The 20390-nt window shown below is 34.7% G+C and overlaps 1 protein-coding gene across 1 annotated transcript in view; it reads left to right on the top strand.

Moving 5' to 3' along the window:
- SPAG6 (sperm associated antigen 6) overlaps window positions 1–20390 on the top strand; it is a gene marked incomplete at its 3' end in the record, with an annotated part of 58550 nt that overhangs the window by 12647 nt on the left and 25513 nt on the right. Inside the window, exons 3-4 of the mRNA XM_081300288.1 lie at window positions 7716–7882; window positions 10849–11032. Of these exons, the coding sequence (XP_081156414.1) occupies window positions 7716–7882; window positions 10849–11032 (351 nt within the window). The remainder of the gene's footprint in view (window positions 1–7715; window positions 7883–10848; window positions 11033–20390) is intronic.

Raw genomic sequence — 20390 nt, forward strand, 5'->3', positions numbered from 1 at the left:
TGTGCTTTCTTGCCTTTTAAGAAGTGTTGCTAGATGCCCAGTGAGAGTCAGGAGTCTCTGTCCCAGTTGTGTTAGTCTTTCACTGATGAACAACTGAATGCTAAATCTTCAAGCAAAATTCAGAAGATTACTATAGCTGATAAGAATAATATAAAATAGATTATTCTTACTCATAGTATTTTTTTTGAATTATTTATCATTAGTACTGAATTCTATGTAAAAACACTGTATTTTTTGTGATTCTGACCCTTTAAATAAATTACAAGACCTTATATATGTTATCAGGGATAGAACATCTTAAATCATAATTGACTTTGTGATTATCCTGTTTTATCAGTTTTGTCAACAGATCAAACCCATTTTGCCTTTGAGCTTAGATGATGGTTGGCATACTCTTCAGTCCTTCCCCTTTCCACACCCTCCAATTTTTTCATGGGGTGCGTCTGCTGGAGAGTCTGCAGATCTCAACTTTAATGTCATTTCTCCCCCAGGTTGCCTCCCCCTCCCATCTTCCTCACAGCTTGGGTTGGACGCTTTGTTGTATGTTTGCAGGGTGCCTTCTACTTCTGCAGTTGAATGCCTCATATATTTTGGGGATTATTTCTCACAACTCCTTTGTGAGTTCCTTGATGTTAAGGACAATTGTTTACAATACTTTGTATATTCTTTTTTACATTTTTTTTGTAGTTGTAGATGGACAGAATACCTTTATTTTATCTGTTCATTTTTTATGTGGTGCTAAGAATCAAACCCAGTGCCTCATACATGCTAGATAAGTGCTCTGACACTGAGCCACAAACCCATCCCTATATATTTTTTATATTTCTTAAATGAATTATTCATTCCATAGTAATTCTAAATTAAAAGTTAAAAAAATCTATGTATTTTTTCAAGGAAGATATACAAATGGCAATAAACATATGAAAAGATGCTCAATAGTCAGGGAAATGCAAATCAAAATCATATGAGGTAGCATGTGGGCCTGTAGTCCCAGTTGTCCAGAAGGCTGAGGCTGAAGAATTATGAATTAAAGGCCAGTCTTGGCAACACAGGAAGATTCTATTAATTTAAAAGAATAGGAGGCTGGGAGTGTAGCTTAGTGGTAGATTACTTGACTAGCACCAGGTTTAATACCTGGCACTACAAAAATAAATAAATAAACTTAAATAAAATAAAAAACCACAATGAGATACCAGTGAATGTTCACTGGGATGGAGTTATAGAAAAACCAAACTAAACCAAAAAATAAAAGTTGATGAGGATTTGAAGAAATTGGAATTTTGGTGCCTTGCTTTGCTGGTGGAAATGTAAAAATCACTATAGAAAACAATTTGGCATTCCTCAAAAAGCAAACCTAGAATTATCCTATGATCCCATGAAATAAGCCAGACAAAAAGGGACAAATACTGTATGATTCCACTTAAATGAAGTACTTAGAATAGGAAAATAACAGAGACAGAAAAAAGGATAGAGGGTACCAGAGGCTGAAGGGAAGGGAAATGGAGAGTTATTGTTTAATGGGGTGTAGAGTTTCTGTTAGGAATGAAAAAATGTTCTGGAAATAGATATTGGTGATGGTTGTACCACATTGTGAAAAGTACTTAATGCCACTAAGTTTACACTTAAAAATGGTTAAATAATAACCTTTGTTATTTGTATGTTTTACAACAATAAAGAAATAAAATGGAAAAGTTTAAACAAAATAAAGCAGGTAAGAGGCAACAAAAAATCTTTTCTGTTTTTCCCTTTATTTATATTTTTGGTACCAGAGATTGAACCTCCAAGGGTACTTAAACACTAAACCATATCCCCAGTCTTATTTTTATATTTTATTTTGAGACAGAATCCCACCAACTTACCTAGGGCCTTGCCAAGTTACTGAGGCTGGCTTTGAACTTGCAATCCTCTTGCCCCGGCCTCCCGGATTACAGGCATGAGCCACAGTACCAGGCTCCTTTTATTTATTTATTTATTTTTTTTCTAAAGAGAGAGTGAGAGAGGAGAGAGAGAGAGAGAGAGAGAGAGAGAGAAAATTTTTAATATTTATTTTTAGTTCTCAGCGGACACAACATCTTTGTTGGTATGTGGTGCTGAGGATCGAACCCGGGCCGCACGCATGCCAGGCGAGCGCGCTACCGCTTGAGCCACATCCCCAGCCCCAGGCTCCTTTTATTTTTAAGATGGGCTCTTTGAATATTGCCCAGGCTGGCCTTAGGCTCTCAGGCTCAAGCAATTCTCCTGTTTCAGCCTCATGAGCAGCTGGGACTGAAGGTACACACTATCTTGCCCAGCTCAAGAAATCTTTGCTATGACTTAAGTAGACCAAAAGCCCAGTTTGCACATATTTTTAAAAATATTAAAAATGTTTATCACAAAGGTACTTTTCAAGGTTAATATGGTACAATTGGGAAGATTCAAAGAACTATTCAAAGATACTTGTCTTTAAAGGATCAAAGTTGAGATGTTAAATGTTTTTATAAAACAGCAGATTGAGGTAAAATATGTATAAATTATATGCATGTAATATAAGAATGAATGGGTTATTTTTTGTCATTGAAAATGGTTAACATTTTCTTCCTTATGATTTCTACATGCCATTGGAAGCAAAATCAAGGTTATTTAGACTATATTATATTAAAAGGAATTAAAGAGTTATGATTTCTTTGAGGTTATATTGTAATCTCCACTAGATTATTAGTTTCTTGACATTAAGTGCTGCCTATATATTTCTGTTTATTGCCACTTGGTTAAACCTGACATATTTTTTGAGTGAATAACTATGAAAACAGCAAGGTTATTTGATTTTTGGTTTTTTGTATAACTAAATTGCAATGTAAGTATTAGGAGCAATGTTCCTAATATGGCTTTAAAAGAACAACAACAGGGGCTGGGGCTGTAGCTCAGGGATAGAGTGCCTGCCTCATATATATGAGGAACTGGGTTCAATCCTCAGCACCATATAAAAATAAAGATATTAAAAAATAAAAAATAAATAAATAAAAGAACAACCACCACAAAAAAATAGTACAGGAACTCAAAGTGACAATGTGTGTACGCATGCACGTTTGTGTGTGTGTGTATGTGTATGGGGGGATTTAAAGATTATCTTTAGGTTAAATTCCAAAAATGTTTTCACATCAGTTTGTTTTTATAGAGTAGGCAGAATTATCTTATAGATACTAGAGTATAGTATATGAATTTTGGTCTTATTTTTATTTTTTGCAGTGCTGAGGATTGAACCTAACTCATAGATGCTAGGCAAGCTCAGTGATATTACACAGCAACACCCAAATTCTTCTTCTTTTTTTTTTAGTTGTTGATGGACCTTTATTTTATTCATTTATTTATATATGGTGCTGAGAATCAAACCCAGTGCCTCACATATGCTAGGCAAGCGCTCTACCACTGAGCTACAATCCCAGCCCCCAAACCTCTGAATTCTTATTTTTAATATTGGATATATTGTTAGTGTATATATATATATATATATATATATATATATTGGGATCTACAGTGGAGATTCTAAAGATGTCATTAGCTTCTCACTAAAGGCCTTATCTGATATTATAGCAACTATTCAGGTTTCTGTTATTTATGGACTTTAAATTTTTATGCATACACTTATTGTGGACTGGATTCCTAATGGACAGCCAGGTAAGGAAAAATTTCTTTATATGTTGCTGCTTTATTCTTTTTTCATTTAGTCATCATTTTTATGCAGTTCCTTTTGTATTTTTATCTGTATTTTTAGGACAAATCTATAATTAAAATAACAGTTTCCATCCTCAATTTGTGTAAGAGGTAAGAACATGTCCCTTTAGAGAAAGAAAAGCACCTGGGGACTGACAAGTATGAAGCACTAAGAGGCCATTGAAACTAGACATTTGGAGTAGTATTTTTGAGAATTTATTTTTTTCTCCAATAAAAATGACCTGATTCAAGGTCATTTATTTATTTATTTTTTTGTGCCGAAGACTGAATCCATACTAGACAACTGTTCTACCACTCAACTATACTCCCAGCCTCAAGGTCATTTATTGAATAATGTCATTCAAACAAAAATATTGCAAACCGACACATTAGCTTTTATTTTTTTTATAAGTTTGGAGATTCAAAATTTTTTAAGAATTTACATTTTGCTTCCATTTAAACTAAGGAATATAGAACAGAAGTATTGAAAAGAAGCCTAACTTTGATAACTGGATATAGAATTAGAAGGTAAAGAATTATGATTTGTTTTATTTTATGAGCCAGATGTAGTAGAGAATGGAGAAAATGTGTGAAGAAAGATTCTTTTGGTTATATGGACTGGTGAAATACCATTTTAGGGGACAAAATATTTTATTCTAAATTGTAAACTGAAAATTTCCAAAATTGGGAGACTTATAATAAATTAGCTAAATGCTATAATAAACACTGAGAATTGACTATTATAACCCCAGATAAATTAATTAATTCTTTATATTCTTTAACTTAACAGTTCAAAGTTTTTGAGATTTCAGGACACAATACAATATGAATAACCCAGTATAAATTGATTTCAAAATTATATTTCAAAATACAATAAACCACTGCCTTCACATAAATGTATCAAGTGGGAAAACAAAACAAAATACAGAAACACCAGAATCATCTAAGGAAAATTAACATGAAACATAATTGTGATTTTTTAAAATCTTTATTTATTTATTTTTATGTGGTGCTGAGGATCAAACCCAGTGCCTTAAACATGCAAGGCAAGCGCTCTATCACTGAGCAGCAACCGCAGCCCAATTGTGATTCTTTTAATATTTTTTTTGCCTCATTAGTGCATTCATTATGAAACTTTAAATATGTTTATGAATTTAGCTTTTCTCTTTAGAGTGTTGACCTTTTTTAATTGAAAGGGTATATGTCCATTATAAAAAAAAAGGATATCAATGACAACAAAAACAACTCCAAAATGAGCAAAGGTGTTGAATTGTATTTCTCCAACAAAGACATACAAATGGCCAAGAATCACACAAAAGGAAATTCAGCAGCATTTCTGGGGAAATGCAAATCAAAACCACAGTGAGATATCACTTCACACACATTAGGATGAGTATTATTTTTTTTAAATCGAAAATAACAGTTGTTGGTGAGGATGCAGAACAATTGAACCCCTGGTATTTTGCTGGTGGAAAAGTAAATGGTGCAGCCACGGTAGAAAAGAGTTTGGTGGTTGTTAGGTGGTGATGGTTATATGAATTACAAATGTATGAATTATACATTTAAAAAGGGTCAATATGGTGATTTTATGTTATTTATGTTTTACCATGTAAGACTGCAACAGAAAGTAATAAAGCAAATTGTTTTACACTTAACTTTCCAGAAATAACTTGTGTCAACATTTGGTAGTTATTCTAATACATTATTCAGTTTTAAAGTTTTTGTTGTGAGATTGAGATTTTAGAAACTCCATTTAAAAGAGATGGATAATACTATAAGCAATATTCATGAGCATTAGGTTGGTTTACTGTGAGCTATGACCCCTGTGTGAATAGGAGCCCTCCTACCCAGAGTTAACCAACCTGCGAGGGATCCACACTTCAATGGTGGCCTTATAGAAGATGATCTAATGTGGCCAACTTGGATATAAAAATGATGACCAATGAAACTAGAAACTAGTAAAAGCCAGAGATCACATCTTAATTTTATTGGTGGTAAATGTAGTTTTTTTCTGCTTATGTTATTTGGTAGTACTATTTCTTTAATTGTGGTCTGATCTTAGGTGTTATAGTTTTTATAAATGTTTCTTTTTATTCTATTCAGTGTTTCTGGATAGAACACAAAAAAGTATATTGGTGATTTTACTTTTATGTATTAATGGGATATATTTTTAAAGAAAAGATGTAATGACATCAAGTTTAATAAACTGGTATAAATTAAGTAAAGTTTAGAAGATCAAGGGCACTTTGTTCCAGTTAGAATTCTGTCATTACCTTTCTTAGTTTCAAACAGCATCATTAAAGCAGAAAATTGTAATAGACTATTTTTCAGGCTTTATAACAAGGCAAGGTTGATATAAAGAGTTGGAATAGCCAGAAAAATAACCAAAATGCAATTATTATTGATCTCCCTCTCCCCTTAATTTTCAATACACATTATTTATTTAATAATGACTATAAAGAATGTTTAAATTCTAGCCTTGCACTACCATTTACTAGTTGTGTGACAATTTACTGCTCTCAGCTTTAATTTCCTATCCTATCAGTAAAACAGACATAATAATAGGGCCTACTCCATAGGATTGTTATGAGGGTTAAGTGAATTAATATGGAAAAAAGTCCTTTGAACAATGTATGCATATAATAAGTGCTGGATAGCTATAAGCTATTTTCATTATGGTTGTGAAAGCAATGTATTCAATCCTAGGGTGAATGTTATGAAGGCTGATAATATATTATGCTTATCTAAAGGAATTTACTTGGAGGTAGTACTCTTCATGAGTACGAGGTCCAAGCAAAATGGCCCTTCCAGCTGCCCATGTTCTGAGATAGATCCTGATAACATTTCTGTAATAAACTATAAATTAAGTTGGAATAAGAGAAAAGACTAAATGGAAGGCTTCATTGAGAATAAAGGACTTGGGGACTTCCCCCTCCTATTCCCTGCCTATGAGGTACTAGGCATTATACCATATACAACTTAGTCTGCAGTCCTCATGACAACCCTATCAGGTCACATAGCTATTTATGAGTTGAATCAGAGTTTCATTTTTTTTTAAAAAATGTTTTCATTGGTGCATTATAGTTGTACATAATAGTGAGGTTCATTTTTACATAACCATAAATGCACGGGACAGTTTGCTCTTTCTTAGTCCCCAGTACTTCCCCTTTCCCTTCTCTCCTCCCTCCTCCTGTCCCCTTGCTTTACTCTAGCAGTCTTCTATTTATTTATTATTTTCTTAACTGTTACATTATAGTTGTACATAGAAGTGGAATTCATTATGATGTATTCATACATGCATATAGCATAATTTGCTCAATTTCATTACACAGTTATTCCTCTTACCCACCCCCCTTCACCTCAATCCCCTTCCTCTGCTGTACATATTTTGTTTTGAGATTCAGACTCTCACTCCAAAGCCTTTCTTATTTCCATGCTGTGCTGCTGCTTAATAATTACAGTTTGTATGATTTTGTGTCTTGGCAGGTCAGATAATTCTAAATATCCCATTAACTTTTAGTGGATAATTTTTTTTTGTTTCCACTGATTTTTACCCTTGATTCTCTTGTCTGCATATGTGTTATGTCAGCTTTCTGTCACTATGAAAAATACTTAATAAAAATCAACATAAAGAAGAAAGATTTATTTTGGCTCACAGTTTAGAGGTTTCAGTGCATGATTACTTGACTGCAGTTTCTGGGCTGTGGTAGCGCAGAACATCATGGCAGGGAGCAAAACTGCTCAATTTATGGCAGCCAGGAAGGAGAAAGGGAGGGAGGGAGGGGGGGAGACAGGAGCTGAGGAAAGGGACACCAGAGACTCACTTCAAGGACATGCCCTCAGGGATCTGCCCAAATCCTAGTCTCCACCACCTCCCAGCAGTGCTGTGCTAGCTGCAGACCCAACTCTAACCCAGGAGCCTCTGGGGGCCATTCCAGAGCCATATATATATATATATACACACTAAATTGTGTTTGCTTTTTAATTTAAATTTTGCTGATTCTGTGTTTCATAATTTAACTCAGGTGTAATGTCTTTGCTGAGGCCTCTTCTTCTGGATGTGGTCCCAACAATTCAACAGACTGCTGCTTTGGCTCTTGGGAGACTGGCCAATTATAATGATGACTTAGCAGAAGCAGTTGTGAAGGGCGACATTCTTCCACAGCTTGTTTATTCACTGGCAGAACAGAATGTAAGATTTAAAAAGAAATAATTTATATGCATTTTGTTTTAGGGTTTAAAAATTTTGGTAGAGTGGGCAGAGTTGTGCATTTATAGGTGTTGGAATTATTTGGGCATTAATACAACCTAAAATTCTCGGAATTGCACATAATAATATCTTTAGCGTATTTAGCTTTGGAGCTGATAAACAGCTTTTCTCCATTAAGTTAATATAAGGAGACAATGATTTAGTTCTTTTATTTTAGGGAATCATACATAAAGCAATCACATTATGTCAAGTGAAAGGCCACATATAGTATGATCCCATTTATATGAAATATCCAGAATATGCAAATCCATAGAGACAGACGCATATTGGTGGTTGCTAGGAACTGGGTGAAGAATGGGAATAGGGAGTGGCTGCTTAATTTATAAGGGTTTTCTTGTAGGGGTATTGAAAATATTCTAGAACTAGATAGTGGTGATGGTTGTACGACATACATTATGAATGCATTAAATATCACCACATTTTATATTTCAAAATGATTAAAATGGCAAATTTTACAATACATATATTTTATCAGAATTCGAAAATCCAAATTGTGCAAAAATTTTGATTTTTTTTTTTTTTGGTGCTGGGGATTGAATCCAGGACCTCATAAATGCTGGGCGAGTGCTCCATTACTAAGTTACATGCTTATCCCTTGTTTTTTGTTATGGTTGTTAGTTTGTTTTTGTTTTTAATAGATTTGAGAGTCATTTACTAATGCCCTCACAAGAAATCACAGAAACTTAATTTTCTACTGAGTGTAGTGGCACATGCCTGTAATCCCAGTGGCTTGGGAGGCTGAGACAGGAGGATCTCGGGTTCAAAGCGAGCCTTAGCAACTTAGCGAGGTACTAAGCAACGCAATGAGACTCTGTCTCTAAATAAAATACAAAACAGGGCTGGATATGTGGCTCAGTGGTTGAGTGCCCCTGAGTTCAATTCCCAGTATCAAAAAAAAAAAAAAAAAGTAAGAAACTTAATTTTTCTTGTGAATGTTTCTTTTTCATCAAATAGAGTTTCTTCCTCCTTGATTCGATTCTTTCCTTTGAGGTTAGGGGTCTGTGTTTCTATATCCCACATAGAAGTTTCTCAGTAGAAATTTTTAAGAATGAATGAATGTCTTTTAGGTGTAAAGAGACAGAAAATACTAGGCATAAAAGTGAGGAAGCAGTGAGAATCAAAGCATTATTCATTCATATGCTTCTGTCTCTTTCACCTATCAGTCTTGAAGTCATTTCTCAAAGGATATTTAATCTCCTTTTTATGAAGCACAAAGTCCTGTGTGTTTTTTCTCTCTCTCTTTCTCTTTTAAAGCCAATTCATTTGGTAAGGAATAGGAAAGAGGAACACTAGGAATTTGCATGAAGTAAAAAGAAGAGAGAATTAGACCAGAACATATGAGTTATAGGCACTGCATTAATAATAATTATTGATACCTGTAAATTACCTATGAATTGATGATTCAGCAGAGTCAAAAGTCAAATTAGTTTATAGTAATGACAAGAAATATATCATTATTTCCCATGATTATAAGAAAATGATCTATAGAAACCTACTTTAAAATTCTACCCTAATATTTATAATAAAATAGTAAAAATTGGGTTACTGCCATAACTTAAGAAACTAAATATTGAAATATCAGTACTAACATTATATTTCTTATATTCATAGTATATGTTAATTGCATAGATGTAATCTGTTAATATATACTTAATGTGTTTTCTTTCCTGCCTATAATTTGTATTATATCAGTATTTTAGCCTAAGAGAAGGCTTTCAGAGAAGGTGCTGTAATCACCTAGTCCCTTTTTAGCAGTCATTTAAAGAAACAGAAACTATAGAATATAAAGTAGGAGATTAATTGTGTTTTGTTTTGTTTTGCAGCATTGGGGATTGAACCCAGGGTCTTGTACATGGTAGGCAAGCACGTCCCTTTTTAGCAGTCATTTAAAGAAACAGAAACTATAGAATATAAAGTAGGAGATTAATTGTGTTTTGTTTTGTTTTGCAGCATTGGGGATTGAACCCAGGGTCTTGTACATGGTAGGCAAGCACTTTACCACTGAGCTACATCCCCAGCTACTTAATTGGGTTTTATTAGTAAAAGAATTATGACAACATCATTGTATCATTTTTTTAACCATAAAACAAGAGAGTTATAGTCAAATATTTTTATACATTGAATTGTTTTAGTAATATGAAGAGAAACATGTTAGTTTTATATTTTAGTTTCAGTCTCTTATTCCTTAATTAGATAAATTTATACAGGAAATATAAACATGAAGCAATATTTAAAAGTCATATAATGACAATTAGCTTTTATCTTTAAGAAAACATTTCTAGAGGGGACAAATAACTAATATTCCATTCTTTAACTTATTATTTGTGAGGAGAAGTTTGAAAATAGATCATGAATTATTTTTCTGTTTGTTGATTGGTAAGTGCATCTTGGAATATGGTTGTTATTTCAGGGTAACTTGGGACACCAGAAGGACTAGCAGAGGTTATGAAAGGCCGGCCTTGCTTAGAGACTGAGGAGAAGTAAAGGAAATGAGTTAGTTGGTTTAGTAACTCATGCTAACAATCTAAAAGCTCCCTTGGGTCACACAGTACCTTTCAGTGTAATGCAGACACAAAATCTCATTGTTTTATGAACTTGCAGAGAGCACAATTTTATATTTTATTTTGTACAATTTCCAATTATATGTTTTAGAGTAAAAGATATGAAATATAATGTAAGATTTACCTTGTTTTTAGTTTAGTTACTGAACAGAAACAATGATGGAACGTCAAATCATCAAAATGATTTTGCAGCTTTTTCGTCTTTTGTTTTCAAAAGCTATTGAGTTTTACTTATATTAATAATATTTTTATATCACTTTATGACTACCATAGACTTTGGATATGTAAGTTTTCAATTCCTTGGTTTGGTCTTTTTTGCCCTGGTAGCGATTCTACAAGAAAGCAGCGGCCTTTGTGTTGCGGGCAGTTGGTAAACATTCCCCTCAGCTGGCTCAGGCCATTGTGGACTGCGGAGCACTGGATACACTTGTGATATGCCTGGAAGATTTCGACCCTGGAGTCAAAGAGGCTGCAGCCTGGGCACTTGGATATATTGCAAGACATAATGCAGGTATTAGAGCTTAAATAGGATGATTCATTTAGGTTCATTAGGTAAATCTGGTTTTTCTTAGTAAACTATAGATGGGGGCTTTAAGGACATTTCTATATCATCAGTTTTGAAGGATAGCCAAGTTGTTTGGATCACATTCTCACAAAGTACTATATATTTCCATCTTTAGCAGACGGGGAATTTGAAGTGGGGAGGAGAAAGATGAGACGGGCGGCAGGGTGTGAGGAGTGGAGTTGATTCTCAAAGGCCTTGGTAAATAGGTTTAGTTACAAAGATTATGGTGGTTTGTCACCCTCAAGGAGTCATTGGTTTTCACCTTCATTCACGACAGAGCATTCCAAATCAGCCAGGAGCTATCTCACTCGAGTGAGTGATGTGAAAAAGATACGGACATAACTTACACTATGTTTGTATTCTGCTCATGTTGGGCAGGAAGGAGGAAGTAGAGAAGGAGGGGCATCTTCTCTTATAAACTGGTATCTCTTGGGAGAAGGTTGTTCTGATACAACTGATTGATAAGAAACACATAGGGAACAGATTTGCCCCACTACTTTATAGAATTTGCTTATGAACAAATAACATAAGAAGAAAATACATTTTCAACAAACAAATTAAAACCATCAATTTTGCTAATAATAAAAAAATGCATCAATAAACTATCTTTTTCCATCTACTATTATTGGGAGGGTCAGGGGAGTAAAGTAGAATGCAGTTAAGGAGTTAAGAGTACTATGGCAATAGATAGGTTTTGAGTTTGAGTCCAACTATTACCACTTAGGTGCTTTGTGACCTTGGGTATAGCTTTTAAACTTTCTGAACCTTAACTTCCTCATCTGCAAAAGGGTAACCAATAATAATTGCTCCAGAGATTTGTTGTGAGGATGATGAAATAATATTGTAAAGTGCTTAGACCAGCACTTGGCAAGTGGCAAATACTCAGTCAATGTAAAATATTCATATTAACATGAAGATTGGAGAGGACATTATAGCATTTATGAAATTTAGCTGGGTGCCACAACCCCAGCTCCTTGGGAGAGGTTGCAAGTTCTAGGCCACTCTGGACATTTTAATGAGAACTTGTCTCAAAGTAAAATAATAAAATAATGTTTATGACATCGGAAGAGGAACTACAAATTGTATAATCTCATGGAAAGCAGTTTGACAGAACAAATCTAAGTCATGAAAAAGCTCATGCTTACCCTGAAAAGTCTACTTTGGAAATTCGTCCTCAGGATGGAATTCCACAGAATGAAAAAGTGTATTCATGAAAACATTATTGTAACATTATTTGTAATATCAAAACACCTCAAACATTTGACAGAAATTTAGTGTTAAATTATAGTAATCTACTTAATGGAATCTCATGCAACAAAGTACAAAAGTAATTATGATCCCTATATGGTAACACAGAGAAGTGATTATAATGTTAAAAAGAATAAAATTATATTTTACAATTATAATATAAAAATAAAATTTTGTGTGGATATAAATTACAAAGAAATAAAACATTGTATTACTAACATGGTGAGATTAAGGATGGTCTTTCTTTCAGATTTTTGAATGTTTGTGTATGTAATAAAATAATAGCCATTATCTATTGAGTAATGTGCCTGGCTATAAAATTCAGAAACATAATCTCATTTTGATCACAGCTACCCTTGGGTAGGCATCACTCTCACATAATGTAGAGAGGATGCCTGAACTTACATGAACGGTGGAACCAGAATTTGGGTCTACTTCTGTGTGACTTCCAAGCCATGTTAACTACTATACCCTACAGCTGCACTAAATACTTCCTGAAAGAACATCGAAGAAAAAACTTACAGAAATAGGAAGAGGCTCTATGAAATTATATTTAATTTGATTCTTATAATGGTGGGTACTACTAGAGACAAAATAAAAATAAAAAGTAGAAAACTAAGTTGAGAAAGAAAACTATTTTTATGCTAGAATGATTCAGAATTAACGTATTAAAATTCTTCCTTTTAATATCTAACGTTTGGTTTTCCAAGTAGTTTTACCTTAGACTGTTTTTTAGTACATGTTTAGTGAGAAAACCAGCTTCTGATTTAAAACACTGCCTTAAGTTATCACAGGAAACTACATAAGTGGATTTAGTAAGTTTTTTGATATGTCAGAGGGACATGTTATAGATTGTGACATAAGTATTTCAGAATGGTTCAAAAGAGCTTTGAGGGACAGCTGTGCAGATACACTGTCAGGCAGGTGCCCAGAGATAACCTTTTCATCCCTCTCTTTTGTTGAGTCTGGGTGAAATGATTATAGTTCATAAATAGGATCTGTCTTAGGGATCCCATTCCAATTTCTTGCTATAATCTGACTCCCACATGGAATTCCCACTGTAATTTCAATATTTCACAGTAGTTAGGGGCCTGGGACCCAGAAACTCCCCAAAGAGATTACTGCATAGATTTCTCAGAAAAAAGGGAATTACTATCTGGTAAGCTATAGAAGAAGTCATCATTCACATCCAAATCAGTGAAAATAGAGGATTTTCCTCCACTAACGTGATTTATTTCTCAATGATTTCTTGAAACTGGAAAAGATTGAGATTAATGGGAGAACATTAACTCAGTGTTTTCTTCTTAGTATTAGTTGTAAAATATTTGATTAGACAATTTAAGATCTTAAATATTTAGATCTTAAATGGAGATGCAAAATAAGTCAAACTATATCTTATTTAAGGGCAAAAGAAGGAAAAAGTATACATATAGAAAACAAAAATATATATGTACAGTAGAAGAAGAAAGAAACACTGGGCATTATTTGCATTATTTGACTTTTGCTTATTTGAAAATTATAATTTTTAAAACTTATTTCTAGGGCTGGGGTTGCAGCTCATTGGTAGAGTGCTTGCCTAGCATGCATGAGTCACTGGGTTCTATCCTCAGCACCACATAAAAATGAAATAAATAAATAAAGGTATTGTGGCCATCTACAACTAAAAAAATTATTTTAAAGTTAATTTCGTGTATAGATTTATAAAACACTTTACTGACCACCAAAAGAAATGATATTTTGGGGTTTGTTTGTTTTTGTCTCCATATAAATCAAATCTCCAGTTATTGAATACACCTGATTATATTTACCTCTCAATTTGAAGATAAATAAGCTATTCCCTTGTATTTTCCCTGTTCTTAGATTAATTATTTCTCCTCTTCCTTCTTGCTACTCTTTCCCACTCTGCATGATTGTTCTAACTATCTGTTTATCTAACCAGTGTCAAGTCTCTCACTCTTTCTAAGGAAAAGTCTTGCTTTTGGTGATAAAGGGTATCCAAAGAGTCTGTGTTGACAGTGGGATTGTGCAGCCACCCTAGCTGCTGCAGCTGCTGAGAGGCAGGCCCAGGGAGACTCCTGGAGAAGGGGGGGGGGGTGGTCGGTGTGGGCTGTTCTTTCCTGCTCCCCCTACCCTGGGGGCAGGGCAGTCTCTCTCAGACATGGGGTCTATTAAGCCAGCAGCTCTGGGGAGGAGCACTTCCAATGACCTTCATTGCTCAGGACAGTGGCAATTAAGAGTAGGGACTGAGGTGAGAGCATAGCCTTGCTGAAAGTGTGAAGGAGAAACCATCCAGGTGTTTTGGGTGAATGCTTTTCCATATTTGGGCTCAAAAAGAAGTTTAAGTGTTTATTTTTGGAGCTAACTCTGGCTGTTCTCACACCTGGCAAAGAGGGGTACATTTGGTTAGATATTCTACAACTTTCAAATTATTGATATAAGTGTCACAGATAGGAAGCTGGACTGGAGAGGCTGGAGGATTTATTCTGATCATGGAGCAGTTTACGGCGGAACTATTTTACAACTTCTCAAAACTTCCAAGTTTCTTCCTTTCTAAGTGCACAATAAAATAGACACTAGTATTGCTGTATATATATATGTGGCTGTATAGCCAATGTAATTCTGCAACTTGTACACTTGGAAAAATGAGAAATTATACCCCATTTGATTTAAATGTATGATACGTTAAGATCATTGTATTGTCATGAGCAACTAATAAAAAAAAAAAGGGAAAGTGAACAAGAGCCCATCATTCTTTTTAAACTCCTAGTCATATCTGAAAATCATGCCAGATACTTCTGTTTTTATTCCCTGATGGCTGATTTCCATATGTGTGACTGTTCTTTCTCTGTAGACCTGATTTATGTTCCACTCAGTAGCAGTTAGGAGACCAGCTTTTCCACAACCAATGAAGAGTAGTGCTCACATAGACCCGCTAATGTGGACTGTACAGAAACACTGGGTAGATTATATCCTGTTTACTAAATAGATAATGTAAGGAAGGAATCAAAACAGCTGGCCAGCCTGGTTGTTTTCTGTCTTACATTGAATAATAAAATAAGAAAAGGAGAAGAGAATTTTAAAATTAGAATTCTTGCAAATATTCTTCTTGAGCTACTTACATGCAAATGTCATAGCCTAAATAGTGTAGAACAGCTGAGGAAGCAGTGATTGAAAAAAAAAAAAACAACTTCACATATATTTGTGGTGAAAACACCTAAAAGATATTCTCTTAGCAATTTTCAAAGCAATTAAAGTTTAAAAACCCAAATATTCATGATAAATATATGAAGTAAGAGCTAGGGACTTTGTTCTTTATGTCTTTGTGTGAGAAAGGATGGGGAGAAGGAGCCTAGCACCTAGGAATTAAAATTTCATGGTGATGCAGGACTCTCTCCTTGGTAGGTTGAGGCCACAGGGTTGCTTGAACCCATGAGTTTGAGAGCAGTGTGAGCAACAGAGCAAGGCCCTGACTCAAAACCCAAAAATAATTAAAAAGTTTATTTGGAGACCACCCAGACAACTGTCTTTACTGTGCCAGTAAATATTAACATTGATTTCTGAAACATCTTTTTTATAATTTAAAAAATAATCTTGGAGGGTTGTGGAACACATAAATATAGGGTCAAATGAGGTATATAATATGAAACATATCACATCTATTTGATCCAACACTTGTTTTCACAAGTATATTTTCTATTTAGGTGTTAATGAAAAAAAGGATAAAGTGAAAATAAATGTCTCTAATGTATGTTCTTTGGCCCAGAGGCCAAATGTGTTAAACCAAATAACAGTTTAATTATAACCTTGTTTACTCAGTGGTTATCTGATTTGTTGGTCATTTTCAGGGTTCAGTTTCTATGCTAGTAAAAACATATGATTCTTCTGCAATTTTTTGGGGGGGTACCATGGATTGAACTCAGGGGCACTCGACTACTAAGCCACATCCCCAGCCCTATTTTGTATTTTATTTAGAGATAGTGTCTCACTGAGTTGCCTTACTGTTGCTGAGGCTGTCTTTGAACCCAAGATCCTCCTGTCTCAGCCTCCCGAGCCTCTGGGATTACAGGCATGTGCACCTGGCTTCTTCTGCAGTTTTAATTTTTGGGATTTTTTAAAGTTAGGAACTCTTGATTAATAAAGTTTTCTGGAAAAAATAGCATTTTTAAGAATGTAGAATATACAATAACAAAGTATAATCATTTAGCCTCTCTATATGAGGCTAGTAGTCAATTTCTTTAACAATATCATCATCCTGGTAATCACCAAAAAGTGTGTGAGGTACTTTCTTACTGTATAAAGTAAATAAGTTTGTTAAGATCTTACCTCTAGGATTTTACAATCTGAGACAGGAAAATTGTTATAGATGAACATAAAGGTATCCAGACAGCCGGGCCAATAGTAGACAGGAGTGTATGGTGCTATATTATAAAATATGTACAATACATTGGCCAACTATATATCGGAATAAGTAAAAGATAAATCACGAGGTTCATGTGTCTATAGCGGAAAAAAAGGGAAGGGATTCTTTTTTTTTTTTCTTAAGAACTTTGCTACATTCAGATAACCACTGAATAGACTTTGGGCATAGAAATACAACAGGGAATAACACATAAAGTTGTAAGAAGGAGGCAAGCTCTTTGACTCACAAAATACCTCCTCTAGCTGTTAGCGCCTGAAATCCTTTTAGTCTTAGGCTTCATTTTTGGTCTTACATAGATACCTGTGGGAGAACTGTTCTAAATGGGTGTGTGCTGAGATCACAAGAAAGGCAGCAGTGGCGGTTTGGAAATATACCATTTGAAATAGTGCATCATGACACATTTCTTGGAGTCTTAACAAAATTATTGCTTGAACTTGGTTTATTTTTCAGTCACTAGTGTATACATTAACCTAATGACTTTTATATATTGAAGGTTAAAACACATTTTTATTTACAGTTGAATTTCTAAAAGTCCATTAAGCATAATATACTTGACTGAAATTTGAAAGTAATAGAGCAGCTTACCACTATCTATTAAAGAATTTAGCTATTAAAAGCTTAGGAATTTGGGAGTATAAGAATTGGACTTTGAAATAAGACATGCTTATTATCTTGTCTTACCATAGATTTTTAAATCTACAGACTACAGGAAAATAGGAGCTGTATTAGTAGTACTATGTTAGATGACCAAATTTAAAGTTAATTTGGGGTAGGGGGGAGCCTATTTTGCTCTTATCTGTGGTTTTAAATGAATGAATCAATTTGCTATTTTTAAAATTATTTATTTATTTATTTTAGTACTGGGGATTGAACCCAGTGCTTAACCACTGAGTCACATGCCCAACCCTTTTTATTTTTTGAGAAAGGGTCTCTCTAAATTGTTTAGGGCCTAAATTACTGAGGCTGGCCTTAAACTAGCAATCCTCCTGCCTCAGCCTCCCAAATCACTAGGATTACAGATGTATGCCACCATGCCTGGCTATCATCTTGCTTCCAAAGTGTTAATTGAATAAGTTAATTGAATCAAAGTGTTTTACTCAAGATAGGACCTCTGGAAGGTGCAATGGTGTATGCCTGTAATCCCAACTACTTGAGAGGCTGCGGTGGGTATAACAAATTTGAGTTCAGTCTGGAAAATTTAGTGGAAAGAAAAGTGGGGGGCACTGGAGATATATGTCACTCAGTAGTAGTTCAGTGGTAAAGCTCTCCTGGGTTCAATCCCCAGTACCTCAAAAACATACAAAAGATAGGACCTCAAAATGAAAGGGTAACTGCAGTTATATAACCATTTGTGTCAATAGGCTATAATCAGCTGTAGAACATTACTCTGTCGCCTGTGATTTCACACTTGTTTTATCAATATGGTGGCCATTAGTGTCATGTGACTACTGCATACTTAAACTATAGAGCTAGTGCATCTGAGGAGTTAAATTTTTTATTTAAAAACTGATACTCTATTTATTGGAAAAAATTATGTATGGTTGGATTGACATGAGAATGTGAACCTACTTTTTCAATTGTAAACTTTTTGAAATGTAAATATGGATTGAGTGTTTCAGATGAAAATTTAGTAGCATTGAGAGAAACTTCAGGCACAAATAAACCACAATGGATTTCAAGATTTAGTATAAAGAAAAGAATGTTGAAACTACCTTCCAGATATAGTGCCTTAAAGTATATTCAGATTATACTTGGATTTCTGACCCACAGACATGAGGAGACAATAAGTGATGATGTTTTAGCTGCTAAATTTGGGGTCATTTGATACATAACAATTGGTAAATATGTCATTTGAACACAAAAGGTTCACTGTAGTATACACTAAAACAACAAACAACCAAACCTAACCTAAAATTAATCAAATGTCCAAAGATGGGACATTGAGTCAGTAAATTATGGCATATTTGTTCAGTGGGGTATTAGACAATTGTTAAAAATGTTGGGTTAAGGGCTGGGGTTGTGGCTCAGCGGTACAATGCTCGCCTAGCACATGCGAAGCCCTGGGTTTGATCCTCAGCACCACATAAAAATAAATAAAATAAAGATATTTTGTCCTATTACAACTAAAAATTTTTTTTTAAAAGTTGGGTTAACTCCATCTTCAAAAATAAAAAAGACAGTGAAAGCCAATGAGGGGGTTCAAAGAACTACTCAGAGGGAGGCACAGTGAGAATTGCTGACCAGGGACTGCTTTTATAAAAATCTTATGCTAACCTTTATATTTTGATACCAAGAATTGATCCAGAGGTGCTTAACACTGAGCCATATCCCTAGTCCTTTTTATATTTTATTTTGAGACAGAGTCTCCCCGAGTTGCTTAGTGCCTCCCTGTTGCTGAGGCTGGCTTTGAACTTGAGATCCTCCTGCCTCAGCCTCCTGAGCCACTGGGATTAAGGTGTGTGCTTCCACTCCCAGCCTCAATGCTAACCTTTTAACCTCCCAATGTTTTATTTTTGTTTTCCTTTTCTATTTCTTCTCTTCTTTGCCTGTTCTTGTAGAGAATTCCATCAGAGTACCTATAGTCTTTCACTGTCCAGCCTTCTCTATTGGGCTGTTTCTTAAAGGCAGGCACTGGGTTGAAGCAAAGAATGAATACCAATAAAGATTGGAGAATAAAATATGCATTTCCCATGTTAAATTTTTAAAAAGTGGAATACAAAATTGTAGGTAGAATGAAACCACAACTATGGTTGTAATTTTATATTTAAAAAGTGGAAAACACCTTTCAGATGCAAAAAGTATATTTTGTGAAGCTCTGATTTCAATAAGTTTATTCTGTTGATTTCTTCTTTACAAGGGCATTCCAGATCCTCTCTAGTTTGTCCTTATTCAGCTTAAGTCTCAGCTGTTAAAAAATAAAATGCTAAATTGGTGGTGGTGGTGGTGGGCTAAATGTACTTCAAATTTTCTCCTACCTGATATCTTTCAAGGTCATACCCAAGTCTATCTTTTCCCACTTTCTCTGGTCTCTGTTTCTTGACCTTTCCTTACTATGTTTTGAAGCTACTTTTTATTCTTTAACCCTGTAAATGCTGTCAGTTCATCCAGTAAATTGTAATTTCTAACTAGTCCCATTAATACCAGATCATTGGCCTGTTTGCCTCACTTGACTTTGTAAAGGAGCCCAAATAATTTTGTCTTTAAAGCAAATGTATATATGCATGTTATAGCTTAAATATGAAGTATCCCCCAAAATTTCATGTGTGAGACAATGCAAGTAAGTTCAGAAGTGAAATAATTGGTTTTGAGAGCCATAACTTAATCATTGCATTAATCTCCTTGAATGGATTAACTGGGTGATGATTGTAGGCAGGTAGGGTGTGGCTGAGGGAGGTGGGTCCTCTCCCCTTCTCTCTCTGCCTCTGCTTCCTGGTGTGATGTTCTGAGATGCTTTCCTTTGTCATGCCCTTCTGCCTTGATGTTCTGTCTCACCTAGGGATTAGAGCAATGGAGTTGGCCCTGTGAACTGAATCCTCCGAACTGTGAGCACCAAATAAACCTCTAATTCTCTAAAATGGTTCTTGTCAGGTCTTTTGGTCTGTCTGATAGAAAAAGCTGAATAAAACAATCCTTAAA

Source organism: Spermophilus citellus, assembly GCF_964194105.1.
Source record: "Spermophilus citellus genome assembly, chromosome: 6".
Lineage (NCBI taxonomy): Eukaryota > Metazoa > Chordata > Mammalia > Rodentia > Sciuridae > Spermophilus > Spermophilus citellus.